General features: G+C 31.4%; 1 protein-coding gene across 1 annotated transcript in view; it reads right to left on the reverse strand.

The window, feature by feature from the left end:
• The window catches only part of dpr1 (defective proboscis extension response 1), a 200,622-nt gene that overhangs the window by 35,506 nt on the left and 144,234 nt on the right, over positions 1 to 20,882 (reverse strand). Inside the window, exon 3 of the mRNA XM_077431047.1 lies at positions 658 to 735. Coding sequence (XP_077287173.1) covers positions 658 to 735 — 78 coding nt within the window. The remainder of the gene's footprint in view (positions 1 to 657; positions 736 to 20,882) is intronic.

The raw sequence follows: 20,882 nt of genomic DNA on the forward strand, positions 1-20,882 counted from the left end.
CGTTTTTCTTCTATTTAGAGGCGTTTCTCGAGAAGACCATTTCTCCGGTTCTTAGATCGCATCGACGAAATTCGACATGAATTATGAGCTGTTATTAAACGAAACAATAAAAGTGGAAAACACACGGAAATGAAAGATTAGCGGATAAAAAGTTTCCTTCATAACAACCGGTTGTCGGTCACGCAGAGCAACGTGCTCATTGCTCTATTGCGGGTATTGAGCTTTCAACACACTGTACTTTCATGTTCAGTAATACACTAAGGCGATTGATTGACTTGAAATGATTGTATTTGCTTTGTGTTACATGTAAGAAATTGCCGCATTTAAATCGTCAATGTCAATTTGGTTTCAATTACAGAAAATGTGTGTGTTGACACGTATAATCAAACATACGGAACCGATTGAATGGGGTGTGGAAAACTACCTTGCTAACAAATAGGGCAAATTGTTCGCAAACGCATTATTCATGTCACGATTAATTACAGAAAAACATTTTCAGATGAATTGATAATATGTGCAAACATTTATACTGCAACATAAATATATGTATATAAATATATGTATACATATAAATTTCACTAGAATGCAACAATTTGCCGCTTTGTTATAAGTGAAATAAATATATGTTCTGAATATTCATTTATATTTTTTACTTACTTGAAACCTTTGGTCAGAAGTGTACGTCAAAATACCAGCTGTCAAAATGTGTAGGTCTCTCTTTCTAATCCAAGATACCTGAAAAAAAAGGATTAATTAATAAAAGATTTTCATTGCTTAAAGTAAATGTAACGTAGGAAAATTATTAAGTGAAGTTCAAAATGATAAATTACTGTCTGTTTGCGGAATTTATTTACATTGAAAATATGCGACTATATACGCTGTGGATGAAAATAAGGAAAAAGCGGGTAGAAAGTATGGGTAAGAAAATCGCGCTCGGTGAATAAAACCATGAAAGAGTCCCATTAATTATACGGAAAACTTGCAGACCGAAAAAGTAACGAAAAACTAAAAAAAATTACATTTTTCTTAGATATCTTTCCTTCAATGGTTGTGACACTGTCTTGTTTGATATTTATGAGCAATTCAGGGTCTTATTAAGCGCATTAAGCAGTGCATTTTTAAATCAAAAGTTTATAAAGTGTGTGCGATTTTTGTACCAATGATCAAATATAAATAATAATTTAACGCATTATATTTTATGCGAGGTGACTGAACATAACTAGATATTATATAATTGTATTAATATTTGAGAAAAGACCTTTATTGGACTATAACTCTATTTTAATGCTAGCATATAAAATATTTCAGAGATAGAGGCAATGGTTTGATAAATGTAAAGAGTTTATTAAAAATAAAACAGAGAAAATGAAACGGCAACCCTGCTATTTTCGTTACGCTATTTTGAGTCGCAAACGTATAAATCATGTACGCAGACACAGCTTCCGACGAGTGTGTTAAATCAATGACGACAAAAAATAGGAAGATCTGGTGATATATTGTCTCCTTATTAGATCAATATTTTATATCTACATCTACGAACGTGTAATATATCATCATGCCTAGAGTGTATTTACAAGCTTTTATTTTTTAAGCTTTTGTATTTATTTTTTGTTCAGTCCTCTGTGAGGATATGAACGTACAATTTATTCTAGATACATATTTGCATTTTACTGCACTGCATGAATGGTATCAATTTTCCACTGCATTATTTGCACATCACGATTTTTCTCTGGTTAAAATTTGTATTTGTCAAAAGTGCACTCTTATATTTTTAAATTGAATTAATACATTTTAAATTATATATTTCGTTCAAGCACATACTTAACAGATATACGAATATACATATATTACATATATATGATTTACATTTTGATGGAATCCGTAAAATTTTCTTGATTTAATTATAAATTTATACTCATGAAATTGAGTAGGTATGTATTTATAATGATGAATTCTTTTGATACTACCCAAATAAAGATCTGTCATTTGCTGTTTGAATTTTATGGCTTTATAAGACTTGAGATGCTTCCATACAAAATTATATATGAATTTTAATTTACTTCATTGTTTAATTCCGTTCTGTGTATTTAACATGAAATAAAAGGGAAAATACCCGCTTCAATTCAAAGTAAACTGTAAATATGCTTGTCATTGTGAAGTAGCTACACTCGATATGAAGTAGGATTAATTTTAAACAAGGTAAATATTTATGACTAGGTGGTTATTTCGATATAAAACGAATGATGCCTGAATATTTCACTGTTATGAAAGTATTTGTATGTACATATATTTAAATATTTAAACTTTTTTTTGAATATGCAATTTATTTAATTATATAATCCGTATCTATGTATGTATGTATAGGTGTTTACACTACATTGAGACTATAAACTGCTCCATAGCCTGTCATATCTATGTATGTATATGTATATATTTTTATTTTTCATTTTTTGTTTTACCCAATCAATCACGTACACTTTTCTAAATTCTAAACAAATGTAAAGCAATGAGACGAGTGTGCTTTACAGATATATTAATTATTTATTTACATTAAACACGACATCTATGGTCAAACATTGTACAGAAGTACATATTATAAGTATGACATAATACAAGGCAAATACAAAAACGATTAACATCCACAGAGACACCCATAGACAAATTTGCTGCATTTATACAAATCAGCGAGAGTGGAGATGTTGAATAACTCGAATTTTCGCTAGAGAGATAGGACAGGGATGCCAATTTGTTGAAACTGTTTCAATGAAATCAGATAAATTGGCAAACTGTGATAGGAAACGATCGATCTTGGAGTCACATATCCAAGGTCTTGTCAGTAGCACACACCAGGTATAGAACTTGTGATCACTCAATCGAAAGCATTACATGATTAACATTGATCTATGCTGCTGGTTATGTATGTATATGTATTTATGAAAACACCTGTATATTATTTTAAGTATTGATTGAGCCTAAAATGAGAAACACGAACTTTCTATTCAATGAGGAAAATTAAGGAATCGCTTTAAAACGTGATAACAAGTCAATTTGGCTCGCTTTTCGGCTTGGGAAATGTTCATGTGGGTGTATGTGTGTATGTTAATTTGAGTTGGGCTCTCGCTCTTCACGCAAAAGGGCCCGGAAGACATAAAAAATACCAATAAACAAAGTTTCTTTCCCCGTCAGATATGAGGCGACGCCGTTATTCCTTGATTGCCGGGGCTTTTCGACTCGTAAATTTTATATTTCCCCGCGCCGCGTCGAGTAATGAGTTTGAATTTATTTATTTAAATTGCCCGATGAAAGAACGTAGCCCCGAGCACAATAAAATATAAAAGAAATGAAATTTCGAGGGAATAATGTCTTTTTTTTAGAGGTCGGGCGAAAAGTCGCGCGCCCTTATACTGCCGCACTCGCGAGTCCGCAAGTAACGTTTTAAGCTGGAGGATTTTCCACGGAAAATCTCACTTAAGGACACCGCTGATACGCTGGTGAGTCTTTGAATTTTTAGACTTTATTAACTTCACGTGCGATTTCCTGCGTCGCTTCATTGTTTTTTATGAGATATCCATATATTTTATACAAAATTGAATCATTCCCTTGAAAATATAAATACATACAGTTTCAAAAAATGTTCCTCACACATTGTTTATATTCATATTTTGATACAGACTGAAAATTTGGATTGAAATGGTTTCACATTGAATTTAAAAAAATACTAACATTATTTTTTGATCGATTTTGGTCGACGTATAGAAAAACTTCCTTTGTTTTGAATTTTTTATTTCAACTACGGTTTTATCTATATATTGTTGTTCAAGTATGACAATGGACTAAACTAAGACATTTCGTTATCACAATGTTCCATTATTTCAATCCGTATACTAGAGTAAATACATTGTGATTTATAAACAAAAAAATGTTCTATTGATATATGTATGTACATATGTACATATGTACAATCGTCCAATACACTCGGCAATAAAAAAATACGTTTGTTACTTACCGGAGCGGGAACTAATCAATTTTTACCCACTGAATTTGAATATGTCAATACTTTTTGTTGCTTTGATGTCGTTACAGAGATATGAGCGTTTATTATAGATTTTTGGCTTTTTGAGTCTTTAAACAAAATCTAGTACTATTGTGCCAAAAATGAGTATTGAAAACAATAGTCAGATGTTTTTTTATTGCTTAAAAATAAGTACATATATTTAATTATCTAACAAATTTTAAAAGTCAAACATATTTTTTTTCCGCAATATTATTAGATAATTTCGATCATTTTTCAATATACCACGTTTATTTAATTTGAGTTCATATGTGTGTATGTATATAAAAAATGCGAAATTTCCACAATCGAAAACTAACAAAACAGGGAAAAAAGTTTGTTTCCCTTTTACACAAAAGATTTACATAAAAGTGGATTTGGTACGAAGGATAAAATTCAAATATTGCTTTAGATAAAAAATATGTAGATTTACGAAGCTAACAAGTGATTGACACCATCAAATATTTACTTTATGTCAAATAAATATGCATAGTACCCACATACATATAATATGTACATGTGAAAACACAAAGTATTATATAAGGTAAATTCAAGCTACATACATATATGTATATTTTTGATTTTTAAATGCTTTTTATTATTACTAAATTATGTTCACAATACATCTTAAATCTATTTTAATAGCTACTGATCTACTGATCATTTTCTATTTTACAATTTTAAATTAATTTTGTTAGTAATCATAGTATTATATTATTATAATGTTAATATGTACAGCGTTTTAGAAAAAAAAACTCAAAAACCTATTTACAATTCTTATAAATGCTCATAATACATCTAATACATAATATCAATTAAAGACTCTCAGTATTTTCAAGTTAGTATATGCGGGTATATTATAAATTATTTTTAGGGATTTATTTTGTATTATTATACACATATGCAGATGCGTGAGAAAATTTTCGTAATCATAAAATGGGGCACACGTTATCGATCGTTTAAAAACGTCGGGATAATAATTCCGTTCGGGAACAACGGTTTGTGCCCATGGGAACGTAATATCGCTAACTAGCCCCACACCAGACGATTTATTACTTTCACCATCGTTGCTATCGGCTGCCTGATTACACTACCTCCTCTCGTGGATACCTACTTCGTAATAAATAATAGCCTTTCTTTTTCGAAGAATTGGGATAGGAGATCTCCAGGTCGGCTCTCGTAGTCTCACCGGACCGTCTCCCGTTACACGTCGGTTTAGTTTGCCACAAAACAAAATCTTTTACTAGCAACCAAACAAAACTACTTCCCCACATCCCTCCCACCACCCTCTCACCGAAAGACGTGATGGATTATTTGTAAAACCTCAGGTCTGCCACGGTAATTTATTACTTCTGTGAAAGTGTTGATACTAAATGAAAAACAAGTCATTTGTTGTTTGTAATGACGTACAGATTGATTCGTGTGGATTGTTTTTAGTTTTTTCAACCCAATGAAATAAGATTCTCATTTAATTTTTTTTAAAGCTTTTGGCCGTACATTTGTTCAAGTATAACTTTCTAAGAGTTTGTAGTATTTGTAAGGCTGCAATAGCAGCCTTACAAAATACTAGAATAGAAAGAAATCGAATTTGACAGTCTTCTTACAAAATATTCTAAGATGATAAATTATAATATGAAATATACATACATATGTTAGAAATACATCATGTTACATTTTCAGTAATGAATTTACTTCCATGAATGATAAATAATGAACTGTTGAAATATTTTAAATCAAATTTATTATTAATCATTGTCCATTCTCAATGTCCTCTAGAAAGCAAACGTATAGTTACCGAATGAATATGCATTTTTCCGAGATATTTGACTAAATAACAAGTGTTGAAAACTTGCATCGAGGTAAAGTTTGCAAAACTCAAAAATTTAGTAAGTGCGACTGCAAAATAGTGAGAGATAAACTGGATAAATTCCTTTATTAGTACAAAACAAAACTTTTAAACAGTAATCTTCCCTGGTCCCAGTTTGCAACTCCGTGTAACTATACTGTATTGATTCTGCTTTCAATTTGAACTTATTTATTTTGAAAACTTTGCCAGCTCTAAGTGCTTAAAATTGAAACGTCTTTCCAACCGAAAAATTTAATTAAATTTATTTTCATTTCTCAATAAAATTTATATTCAGGAAAACAATTAAATTAGTAGCTGGTAATGATATTGATTTGCCGTAAGATATATTTTGCGAGAGATTTCCGTTTCGGCTGTCATTTGCATAAAATGCGAATTTGCATGGAATTCATAATTAAATAAATATATTTATAAAGAAGTTTTTTGGGAGGCGGGAGGGCCGGTGCGGGGAGAATTATGAATCCAAAGCCGGATTTGTTTCCAGATATTGCCGTGAATACTAATTTGAAGTTGGCTCCCGAAACGTCGGCCGTAGACCGTATTGTGTATAATAAATATGTTTATTTGGCAAATAAACGCCTCTTTCTTTGTTCCGCTTCCGTTTCGGCGCAAAAAGAACCGCCGCTACCTAAATCTCTATAATCGAGGCTTTACCGGTCCAACGGACCTCAAATGCTATACCAAATTGCTTAACGCAATCTTCTTTGTTTGTTGTCTAATATCACTACCGTTCCAATAAGCGAATTGGATTAATTGTACATACAAATAATTTAGCACGTCATAAAAAATAAATGCGTAGAATACATTCATAAATAAATACGGTTAAAGCCGGAGTAAATTTTGCAAAGCTACATGTACAAACTGTATCAAATAAAAGTAAATATACATGTATATATTCTCGGCATAATGTCGAGAGATCGAAAACGGAATACGTGGGTGAGAAGTATGACAAGGAAAGTTGATATAGTTGAGATAATGAAGAGGTTGAAATGACAATGGCCGCGTAGCTAAAAACATTGGAGGGAAGGTGGATAAAAGAAAAATACTAAAATGGCACCCAAGAGAATTAAAAAAAAAAACACATAGTCACACATACTAACACACATAACATTTTTTTTATAAATCATGAAAACGTTATCAGTGATCAATTCTGAGTTCGAATCAGTCAAAATCTCGAGTTTGAATTGTCGCATGATCACAAAACTTCATCTATTGTTAATGCATACATAGATAAAGTAAAAAAGTACAAGAATGGTCATGAGGTAAATGGTTTTATTGAATTAGGAAAATGTGTGGGATAATATGTATGAGAATTGCTCAAAATAGAGACAAATAGAAGTGTTGGAGAGGCATTCATTCAGCAGTGGATTATGGGCTGAAAAATGATGAAGATGATGATAAAATATCTACTGAATGAGAAAAAATATTAATAAACAAACATAATACATACACATGAATGTATATATGTATATATAATATGTAGATTTACATGAAGTAAGTAATGTTTATGTATTAGACAAAAACCAGGGTTTTATTATGTATTTATTAAGAACCACATAATAGATATGTCGTATTTCTGTTCTCACAATTGATTGAGAGTCTTATTGTTCATCGTTAATCAATTTTCTTTATATTGTTGTTTAATAACATAAACCACCTTATGCCAAAATTGTGTATGATTGAATGTTTTTAAATCTCATTCATTCTACATATGACAATAATTTTACCTAATTCCGTTTTATTTATTTTTCAGATGGTTAAAGGATACCATTATACTGGAAAAAAAAAACTAAAGCACACGCTTAATATGTATTTAGAAAAAAAAAACAAATAATCGTTTTGCTACAGCAATTTTATGTATACGTATGTACCAATGGCGTACCGTAATTGGACTAGAAGGACTAGGCTAGTCCCTTAAATCTATATTATACCCAAAATTAGTCACCTGTTTTAAAATTCACGACATGCCACTGATATGTACTAAGTTAAAGTGTGCTTAATATTGGACTCAAATAATAATTAATATACTTGACTCTTCTAGCCTAAGCCTCTTCTATATTTCACTTCGCCAACGATTCAGTATGTATTCCTACAATCCTCCGATCGTTTTGAAACTTAGCCATTTTGCGCGGTTTTTGTCAACGATGGAATTTTAAATCGATTCTGATAGTTGATGGTGAAAAATAATTGTAATGGACACGTTTAAAAATGCAAAAATTTTTGGACATATTGACGTTTAGTGGTCAGTTACCTTATATGTAGGCCATTGTGGCGCATTAGGTTCTTCCTGTAATGCCACAATGGTCCAAAACTAACTATAAATAAATAAATATGTTCGTATTGTCAGATTTTAATTGTTTAAACGCCTATAACTTTTGCATTATAGGCTCTCATTATCTCTCATATATATTTTACTTCACTCATAGGTTATATAAGTAATGTTAAAATGTTTATTTTATAATTCTGATATACTCGTATGTACATACATACATACATACGTACGCCAAATTTTAAACGCTCATTCTAACACAGATTACCTAAACACAATCGGCTTTAGGTCATCGAATTTAGAGAGTCTTTAATTAATATTATGTATTAGATGTATTATGAGTAGAGTACGGACCCAAAGCGCGCCGCTCATTGATCAATTGTTGTAAATGCTTTGTAAAAAAGGGTCGGCAAACCTTTAACAATGCATTTACCACATTTGAACAATGAACGGCACGCTCTGGGTCCGGGCTTTAATTATGAGCATTTATAAGAATCGTAAATAGGTTTTTGGGCTCTTTTTTCTTTTCTACCGTACATTAACATTAGAATAATATAATACTATGATTAATAACAAAATTATATTAAAATTTTGAAATAGAAAATGATCAGTAGATGAGTAGCTATTAAAATGTATATAAGATGTATTGTGAACATAATTTGGTAATAATAAAAAGCATATCAAATCAAAATAAAACGCTCATTCTGACACCTCGGAATGATTTGGTCGTTCTGGCTTGATTTTATATATTTATATCGCGATATTTTACAAACCTTTTATCATATTAGCTTTTATAAGCCATTTTAAAATCAGCCCATTTAGTTTTTGTAATCCCAGATGTCGAAGATTATTTATTTAAAATTTGTGTCATTGTTGGAAATAAAATTTAAAAAAATACAGCTTCTACATTTGAAAATATGTCCTTGCAATGATATAATGGTGTTAGATTTAACTAGAATTCTTCAATAATAAAATATTCATATTTCGATCCATTCAATTCACCCTTGGATAATTTATTCATATTACATTTTTCCGTAGCTCCTGCGTATTTTATTTATCTTCTGTGTTTTGGGGTGCCTCGGGGGGCTTTTAACACCTCCAGAGTATGATTTCACGATAACCTTTCTTTCTTCGCGTTTTATTCGTACATTTAAATAGATTTATAAACATTTTCTTCGGCGTACATTTAACCGACCGGTTTTTTTTTCATAAATAAAACAGTATACTACATTTAAATTATATACGAAATAGTATTCCAGATAGTACATATCATGTATACACGTTTCAAAGCAGCTCTTCCATTACGCCACGGCAAATACTCGTCGGTACGTACATATTCAAATTGATAGCTCTTACGAACAGTCGATGTATTTGACCGTATAGAGCTCATTTAATTAAAATAGCGAAATGAAATATACGAAGCCATTAAAGCAGAGAGTGTGTGTATGTGTCGTTTTCACGGCTATTACGAACGTACGAGTACATATTTGACGTTGACCTAAATGTGTATATTCGATACGGTAAAGCGTATGATTTTATATAGAGAGCTCGTAGGAAGTGCGCAAGGCTAAATTGGTATCATATTTTTTCGCTTACCTGTTGAAAGGATTACCGGATGGGTATAAATTGATAGAAAACACGAATACCTACGCACACCTATGTACATACATATGTATCTATCTACCAGTATGTATGTACATATATACACGTATTTATCGGATACAGCCTTCGGATATATTGAATGAAACTGTGGCTCGCGGCTCTAACAAGCTCGGCTCAGGTGATATATCATTTTGTAGGGTACCTTGCGGACCGCAGGTGTTGGCCTGTTTTTAAAAAAGAGTCAAGATTTATTGAAACGAGCTCCTCCGGATAGTTTACCCCTTGTTAGGTGCTCTCGATGCTTGCACACGTTTCCCACTCCTCTTGGAATAGTTTAGCCAGCGAGAGAGATCTGATAAAAACTGGATCGTTTTCCGGAGCTTTTGTGTATGTGTATGGGTATTACCTCGCTTGAAAATTATCATCTCGCATACGATACAATTCGGTGTCACATAAAGTAATTTCCTCTTTTAATTGTGTTCGTGCGGTTGTTTTTCGTGTTTTGTGTGCGTAGGACTAAGAAAATATAATCACATGTGTTGACCCATTTCGCTTATGAATTATGGCGTGAAATTTTTCAAACGCAATGCTATGAATGTGTGAATATCTGTGAGCTTCCATTTAAATTTAAATTTTATGTTGGTGGATTTTTCGGGAAAACTTTTCATCGATTTCGGAGATTTATTTTAATTGCATGACCTCAATAATTTTATATTTGAATTTTCCCACATACAAATATGAATCGTTCTAAAACCTATCAGTTGTTAAAGGATAATTCATTATTTATATACACTTTTGATGAAATAAAAAAAAAAAAAATGTGGGTGAACGTAGAGATTGAAATGGAAATATAACGTATTTAGTTAGAAGAATGAACAAAGGAAGTGCTATGACGGTACTCATGTGTATATAAAATGTGTAAAGCATACCAGCAATATATGTACCTCAGTGGTTAACGTGTAATGCTTTCAACTGAGGGGTCATGGGTACTTTCATGGCCCGGTGTTGGTGACCAGACCTTGGATATATGTATGTATGTAGCTCCAGGTCGATCGTTTCCAATCATAGGAACATATTTATGTGATTTCATTGTTGAGGCGGTTCCACCAAAAATTGGCAACCTATCCTGTCTCTTAAGTTTACAGCTTCTTGAATTTGTTAATTAAATTAAGATAAGTAGTTAGAATTCATATATACATACATAAATAGGTCATATAAAGGTAATTAATTTATGTTTGCTATTTTTTTTGTAACTTTATTGTTTTTTTTTCTCAAAATATAAGTATTATTAAATTTGTCCATAGATGTCTCTAATAGAGAGTCTCCATGATACTGTTTAAATATAATTGTTTATCGATGTTTGTTATTGGCCAGGAAAAGCGCTATATAAGTGGTATATAAAAAAATATGTGTATTTAAAAAAATAAAGTAAAAAGATGGGTGAAAAGGTAAAAATGTGTAGTGCTATATATATATATATATATATATATATATATATATATATATATATATATATATATATATATATATATATATATATATATATATATATATATATATATATATATATATATATATATATATATATATATATATATATATATATATATATATATATATATATATATATATATATATGTAGGTGAATATTGCTCAGAACAGAGATAAATGGAAATATTTATATTAGAGGAGTCTTTATCCAGTGGTATCTTGTAGATATGAATTGCAATAAATGATAATAAGAGTTATTATTTTTTATATTGTATCAAAATTTTTCTTTTCATATAATTCCATATGAATTTGGGGTAGAGTTTTTATTAAATTTTTACGGTAGAGATATTATAATCATATAATCATATTCCGTAAATAAAACCATATGCGAACACAAGATTTTCTTGAGATTACTCTTTTTATAAGCGTATGATTTTCATTTTGGTTGATTCTTGCGTGTACGCACTGACATTGCGAGCCCGAACGCGTGCATAATAAGGTTTTTCTCAAAGGAAAAATCCGCTTGGAGGGCAAAAATGAAAAATAAAATGAAAAAAAAAATCGGGGAAGTGGGAGGAATGTAACAGATGAATTTTCTACGAGCGGGTAGGTCAAGATCCACAGCAAGGGAAAAAAATGGCCGTACAAACGAGACGCGCATGAATAAATGGGATAATATGAACAGATAAGGAAAATAAAAACGTTTTTACATTGGATAAATTTGCTCCGGTTCCGGTTCTTTGCTAGAATGGAAGAGAAATTGCGGAAAACGGGCAGTAGAAAGAAGAGAGTGAGAGAAAGTTAGAAAAAAAAATACAGATAAAAATATGTTACTCTGATAAAAGGCACATTGTGCTTCAGATACGGTCTCGACGTGGACGGATGTATCAGATTATTTTTTCTCTGCATTACTTTCGGACAACACCCTCCCCCTCACTTCCCTTCTATTTCCTTTTTAATACAAATAATTATGCTAAGCTAGCTCGTGATATTTTTTACAAGCGCGAATAAAATAAAAGAAAGCAAAATTTTGTATAGTACTCCGGCTGCATACTTAAGTTTTTATCTTATCTTAAACAATAAAAAACAGCACGATGCAACAAATATTCATTAGCACTAATTTGCAAACAACAAGCGTATATTCTTATATTTTTTATCAAGCCAACACGCTAGATGGCAAAAAATCTTTTTCATACCCTAATTGTTTTTATTACGACCTGTTTTGTTGAAAAATATGAAAAAACTTGAAAGCTAGTAGAGTTTATGTTTCATTTTAACACTGTACAGTTATTTTAAAATGTATATAGCTGTAGAAAAACCAAGAAAAAAAAAAAAAAGTCAATTACATGACATTGCTAAAATCAATTCATTTATACATGTCTGTATAATATATATAAAAATGCAAATCCATTATCAACATATACCAAAACAAATATTTAATTCACAATTAAGAGGGCTGGACCCCAGCACCTTGTCCATACATTTTTTTTTATTTCTTGGTTTCTCTACAGCTGTATACATTTAAAAATAACTGTACAGTGAAGTACAATGAAACATAAACTCTACTTCTTCATTTTTTTCAAGGCGCTGGGGTCCATCCCTCTTAACATAATTCATAAATAATAAAACACTAAATTATGTATATTTTTGCCGCTTTTATCAACTCAGTAATTAACTGCAAAATCAATGCATTACGAATGATGAAAATTTAAGCGAATTGTCAAATCCGCAAATTTTCACATCGTTCCGAACATTGGCGCGAACCTAACACGTGTATTGATTGGAAACGATGCAATTGAAACAAAATGTTACACTATCATTGATCTGTGTCGTTTTTAACACGTTAATTTACTCTCGAACTGCGGCCAAATATACACGTGCACGTATTACATACATACATATATACAGGATATGTACGAAAGTACCCTCGCGATCTGTCATTCGTTCATACACAAAACGACGTACGTACACGTACACGTACTACGTGAAGCAGAACGTCCGATGGTAATTTATAGCGACTGTTATTTATGTCGGTTAAGCACATACATATGTAAGTGTGTACCTACGTTTACTACACAGATACCATATGGGATGGTGTTGGGTAAATTGAAACATTATATTTTTCACGTAAGCCCTGATCTATCTTCATTACGTTGAAACTCATTTGGTAGAAGGACGCTTGAGTTACTATGCTTTGCTCCATTAGGCATTATGCCCCGTACGGGCAGCCGGAAAAAAACAAGTCCTTCACGGAAGCTGCCTCGGATTATGGCGTGGGTAGCTATCAGAACGGGCAAACTTTCACTGGAATAATAATATTAGGATATTCACATTGTAAATATAAAATATATTGTGTATTTCCATCTTCGCATGAATTTCCAAGAATGTCTACGCTCAAAAAGAAAAATATACATATGTATATTGACAATTTTCAAAGGAAAAATTGAAACCTTAAAGTGAATAGAACTCATTCAATTTAGGTTTATTTTTCAACATCAATTGAAATATGAAATTATTTGAAAATAATATTATATTTTGTAAAAATTAGACGTAAGAAACGATGTTGAAGGCACATTCATAATGGAGCAGAGACTCTCTGATTATGGTGTTGGAGGTACGCGCGAGATATATTTTCATACCTTTCAGTGTGAAAAAACATCCCATGGGAAGTTTTTACATGTCAAATTGTTCCATTTGTATAATTAGTACGGTTTTCACAAACATCAATGAGCTTTTAATATACTAGCTGAACCCGGCATGCGTTGCAATGCCACAATAACGCATCCAATTCCCGTTCCCGTTCCTGTTCCTGTTTCCGTTCCCGTTCCTGTTTCCGTTCCCGTTTCTCGGTGTGTTTCGGTAAGTGAATGTTTCAGTTTCAAATTAATACTTGATAATCAAATTGAATAACAGTAATGATAATTTGTAGGAAAAACGTAGGCGGCGAACACATTTGAAATTATTCAATTGCTTATTTATTTTACTCTTACAACGCAGGTGGCGACGCGAACACATTTGAAATTATTGCGTTGCAATGCCACTCATTTCTCATTTCTGCTCCCGTTTCCGTTTTTGGGTGATTTTTTTTACAGAAACCATCACGGGAATGCACACAATAACTTATATAAGTTTCATCGTAATCGGTTGAATGGTATAGGAACGCATACGTGACAGACAAACAGATATATTTCAATTATATGAGGTTTTTTTTAAGGTTTTTACATGTGAGAGTGAGATTAATCACTTTTTACCGCATTCAAATTTAATATTTAAAAATTTTCAATTAATTTATAACAATTAATGTAGTACTAGTACTGTTTGCAATCATAGATATACATATGTATACCTACATACATATATTTTCCAGATTTCTTCACAATAATCGTTTTGTTTCCATACAATTTAGGATGAAAATTTATGATTTATGTTTTTTTTATTTAAGTTTTTGAATTATATAATTGATAGTCTTTCTTTTTTAAATATGGGAATTATTGGAATAGTAATTCCGTAATTCTTCATTATTTCACATTAATCCCTGTTCTCCGAACTATTCCTAAAATTCGTTTTATACCTATATATACATATAAGTAGATCTTACTTTTCGTTTAACAATATTGATCTTACTTTTCCCCTAATATTGATGATTTTTTTTGTTCTTTCCTTTTTTTTTAGTAATACATAAATATATCTAATATCTACCGTTGTTCAATGCTTTTATTTCAGTTTTTCATTGCTATTAATATTTAGAAAAAAAATTGGTTTAAATTGTATACATCTTTTAATGCTATGTATTTGTTTCTGTTTTTCTTTTAATAAATAAATAAAATGCCTGACGTCTTTCTAATTTAGGCCATTTCCAAATTCATTCAAAAAAAATTACATTCAAAATTCTACACAATATGCACCACCACGCTCGCAACTGGTATTTGTATGGCGTAATTTTTTTCATGATCCTGTTATTATTTCGATTATAAAAGTTCCAAAAAACAAGCGAATTAAAAAAAAATATCGTATATTTTTTTTGGAGTTTCATTTCATAAAAACTCATTCTTGTTTTGGTATGCCGACAGAAAAAAGTGACTCTCCCATATATATATATATATATATATATATATATATATATATATATATATATATATATATATATATATATATATATATATATATATATATATATATATATATATATATATATATATATATATATATATATATATATATATATATATATATATATATATATATATATATATATATATATATATATATATATATATATATATATATATATATATATATATATATATATATATATATATATATATATATATATATATATATATATATATATATATATATATATATATATATATATATATATATATATATATATATATATATATATATATATATATATATATATATATATATATATATATATATATATATATATATATATATATATATATATATATATATATATATATATATATATATATATATATATATATATATATATATATATATATATATATATATATATATATATATATATATATATATATATATATATATATATATATATATATATATATATATATATGGAAGTTTGAAAGAGTCTGTCATGCCTGATTGTGGATATATTAATTTTATTTCTAAAGAAAAGGATCAGAAATGGTTGGTAGAAGCTGATCGCGTATATGTATGTATGTGACTTTATGCGCGTATTCGTTTTATTATCGAATTTTTCGTTGAAAAATACAGCAGATCAATCGCTTGGAAATCTTTATTGAAATACCGAATCACACACACACAACTCAAATAAAATACAACAAACGTTTTTCGACTACGCAACGTGAAATAAATGTCGTTCGAAATGTTCGATCGTATAATGCGATTAGTAAGCGGGTTTTTCTTTAAAAAAAGTTTGAATGCCTCCGAAAGCTTTAAATACTCGTATATGTATGTTTGTATACTGTTAATTGGCATTTGAAATGTTTGTAGCGTGCTCCGAATTAAATACTATTTTTATTACATGGTTTTATATAACTTGACGATGTTGTATGTGGACATGGATTCTTGCAATCAATTTTTGACCCACTTCAGTTCACTTAGAACAAACATTGTAACTAAAAAAATGTCTTTACACGATCTTCTGTATGTACATATACATATCTTTTATACATATTTGATTGCAAAATGCTCAAATTATTAGATTTATATCTAGTTTTAAATTAATGATTGTTGATAGCAAAACTAATAAATGATTTAAATTCTGATTAATAACTACATATGTATTGATAGTAATAGTATATAAGCCGCAGTTTATAAAGACAATGAGTTTTATCATTTCGATTTTTTTTAATACATATCGTATGTGTGTGCATATATTTCCATATGTATGGATACTTATATAATATTAGTACCATTAAAATAAATCTCTCGGAGCGAATTTTACGTGTTGGCAATTTTTTCGCGATTATAATCAATTTAATAGGGGGAAAAATGGCTCGCCGCAACCCGCAGTGGGATTTATTCCCTTTCCCCCCTCGTTTCGAATATGACAAATAATAATTCGAAAGTATGGCCACGGGAGAAATTAATTCGCAGAATTTACAAAAGAGAAAATTAAATCTTACCGAGGGAATATATTCGCTTCTCATTACGGAGGCGGAAAATATAGAAGTGGGGCGAACAAAAAGACGACGAAAAAAATAGAAAAAGCAGAGAAAGCCAGAGAGTAATAAAGTCTGTCACCATACTGAAAATCGACGAACCCATTATTTGTGGGAAAACTTTGTGGGAGTGATTAAAATAGTCCCACTATCTTTCTATTAGAATCTAGGCCAAGCTTGAAACCCAAAATGTGAATTTCAATACGTGGGAAATTATTCATTTTATTAATTAAATTTCAATTCAAATTTTCAAACGCAAATGAACATCTGAAATTAAACGTCTTCAATTGCCTTTGATGTTATATATGTATATAATAACTAGTGTTTTGCCCGATACAATATCATCGCATGAGTTATGTCATGTTAAGCTATTAATAAAAAAAAATAATAAAAGAAATGGGTTGGTCCTGCATTTGATACGCACGCGGTCGTATTTTTTTCAAATAAATTATAAATATATTTAATTTAATATTTATATTTTATTGTTAAATATGGAAAAAATACCCACATATAAACAATAGAAAAATTAATTAATTAATTAAATAAATTTTCAATAGATAGCGCTAAATGCTCAGAGACTTATTGCCCTAGAGGAAACATTGGTAGCAAACAGTATATATATATATATATATATATATATATATATATATATATATATATATATATATATATATATATATATATATATATATATATATATATCATCATCATCATCATCATCATTTACAGCCATTCGCCATCCACTGCTGGATGAAGGCCTCTCCAACACGCTTCCACTCGTCTCTGTTTTGCGCAACACTCATCCATCTCATTCCGCACATTTTCCTAATTTCGTTCACCCATCTTCCTTGCGGTCTTCCTTTTACTCTTTTGCCTTCTCTCGGGTATTATTCAAGCACTTCTTTTGTCCACCTTTCGTCCATCCTCCTAGCTACGTGACCCGCCCATTGCCATTTCAATCTCTTCACTCTATCCACTATGTCCACTACCCTTGTCATATTTCTCACCCACGTGTTCCGCTTCCTGTCTTTCCTCGTTATGCCAAGCATACAGCGTTCCATACTTCTTTGAGTGCATTGGATTTTATTTTGCATCTTGGCGTTCAGTGTCCAAGTTTCACATCCATACGTCATCACTGGCAAAACGCATTGATCAAAGATCCTTTTCTTCAGGCAGAGTGGCATTTTTGATTTAAAAACAGCATTCATCCGTCCAAATGCACTCCACCCCAATTTCATACGTCTCTTTATCTCTTCATTTTTACTACCAGACATGTCAATTATTTGACCTAAATATAAATAATTATTTACTACTTCTACTGGTTTATCATCTAAGGGGATGCTATCAGGCATGCAATAACTATTGAACATTAGTTTAGTCTTATCTACGTTAATTTTTAATCCTACTTTTCTACTTTCCCTGTCCAGCTGTGTTAGTCTGATAAGTAGGTCAGCTGAATCACGAGCTACTAAAACTATATCGTCTGCGAACCGAAGGTGACTCAAAAAGCGACCATTGATGCTTACTCCGGCTGTATCCCAATCCAATTTCCTGAAAACTCCCTCAAGCACCGCATTGAATAACTTGGGCGAGATTGTAGTTGCGTTATTCCATCCTTCTGGTATAGCTTGGTTCTGGATGCATTTGCTGAAAAGCCTAGCTAAGATATTAATTAGGGGGGGGCCGCCACATTTTAGTAAGTCGATGGGAATATTATCTTCCCCTGGGGTTTTACCATTCTTTGCAGTTTTTAGCGCGGCCTCTACTTCGCTAGGCAATACTGCAGGAACCCTTTGGCCGTGTGTCGATTCCAGAGTGGGGAATTGGCCGTTGTCGTTCTCGTATAGTTTTGCATAGAACGTGTAAACTCTGTCTATGATTTCTTCTCTATTCCTAATTATTACTCCGCTCTCTGATCTGATTGCGATCATTTGGTTTTTGCCTAAGAAAAGATCCTGTTTGCACTTTTTCAGGCTACGGTTATTCTTAATGGTATTTTCTATTAGCTTGCTGTTAAAATCCCTGACATCCCTGACTATTCTCTTCTTAATTTCCTTATTTACTAGATTGTATTCTTGCTTATTATTATCCCTATCTAAATTCCTTTTATGCTTAATTAGGTTTTTTGTTTCCGCTGAAATTTTGCTTAATTTAATCTGTTTCCTGAAACCACCTAATTTCTTACCTGTTGAGGTTAGAACCGAACTAATTACAGTGTTCAATTCCTCGATGTCTGCTTCTGGGTTTAATTTCCCGTATCGATTTCCAAGTTCGAGTTCGAATTCCTTTTTCCTAGACCTTAGTTGAGCGAAATCTGGAGAGTTACTGCATCCTTTTATTAATTTCCTACGTTCGCAATTTATATTAATGGCCATCTTGGCACGGACTAATCTGTGATCGCTGCCTATATCTACTTTACTTAAAACACTAACGTCTTTAACGGAGTGCAGGGCATTTGTTAGGATGAAATCGATCTCGTTTCTGTCTCCTTTAGGACTCTCCCAAGTCCACTTATTGTTGGTGTTTTTCCTGAAAAATGAATTAGTGATGAAGAGCCTGTTGTGTTCTGCGAATTCTATGAGGCGATCGCCTCTGTCGTTTCTTTGGCCGGTACCAAAATTGCCTACTGCTCTTTCTGTGTTTGCCTTTTGTCCTATTTTTGCGTTAAAGTCGCCCATGATTATTTTAAAGTGGTGGCGGCTATTATCGTATGCGCCCTGTAGTTTTTCGTAGAAGTCTTCTATTTCCTCGTCTGGGTGGCTAGATGTGGGGGCGTACACTTGGAAGATTTGACAAGTGTACCTGCTCGAGATTCTTAATACTACATAGCATATACGTTCCGATATGTCGTTTATTTCTATAATATTTCTTTCTATTCTCTTATTGATAAGAAACCCTACTCCTCCTATTCTACCATTTGGTAGCCCTCTCCAGTAGAGACAGTTACCACTTTTTAGGATTATTTGGTTTTCCTGTTTTCGTCTTACTTCGCTAAGTCCTACTAAATCACATTTGATACTTTCTAGTTCATTCTCTAATGCAAGCACACTTCCTTCACTCGATAACGTTCTTACATTGTACGTGGCTAAATACAGGTTTCTATTAGCTAAGCTATCATCCATCGTCACTCTTACCTTGTTGGAGGTTTGGATATTATTTTTCTCGCATTTATCCAAGATGTGTTGAGAAAAAGGCGGTACTTGAGAGAGATTTCCATTCAAGGAGTGAGTTCTTACCGCCATAAACTCTTCTCTGTGGTCAGCTTTGACATATAGTCATCCTAGGTATCACTTGGATCACTTATGAGTTATTACATGCCATTTAACAGGGTTACTTTGTAAGTGAAAGTAGTTAGTTATGATAATAATAGATTAGCAATTGTTATACTACTTTTTTACAGATCTTTATCGTGAGACGCCTCTTTGGAGACAACGGATTTATATATGTGAGTGCGGTTTGCAATTTAATATTTTAATAATAACTTTAGTAAAGTATATAAAATTACACGAATTACTTTAATATAATTTAAATATGAAAAAGAACTGATAGACAGTTGGGAAACACCGTTTCTGTTTGCTATTATTCTATTAAGTAAAGTTCGTTAAAGATTTTTGGCTGGAAGCAATTATGTGGAAGATTTATTGCTTCTGTGGGACCGACTTGGCTGGCGAAGGACCCTTTTTTTGTATTCAGGTAGGGAGATGTATCTCGTTTGACACCGATTTGACACAAAAATTAGCACAAAATTTTTCGAAATAACTGATATAAAACCGCTTTTTACGACCGATTTGCTGTTTATTTTTACACTTAAATTATACTAGGATGCAATTAGTAAAATAAGTGATTAGATGGTTAAGTTAAATTTCGTGCAATAGCCGGGTTTAAGCGAGTAATAGCGGGAGGAACGCAGAAGCACGTCCTCCTCACATG

The sequence above is a fragment of the Arctopsyche grandis genome, chromosome 5, assembly GCF_051622035.1.
Source record: "Arctopsyche grandis isolate Sample6627 chromosome 5, ASM5162203v2, whole genome shotgun sequence".
NCBI classification, from domain to species: domain Eukaryota; kingdom Metazoa; phylum Arthropoda; class Insecta; order Trichoptera; family Hydropsychidae; genus Arctopsyche; species Arctopsyche grandis.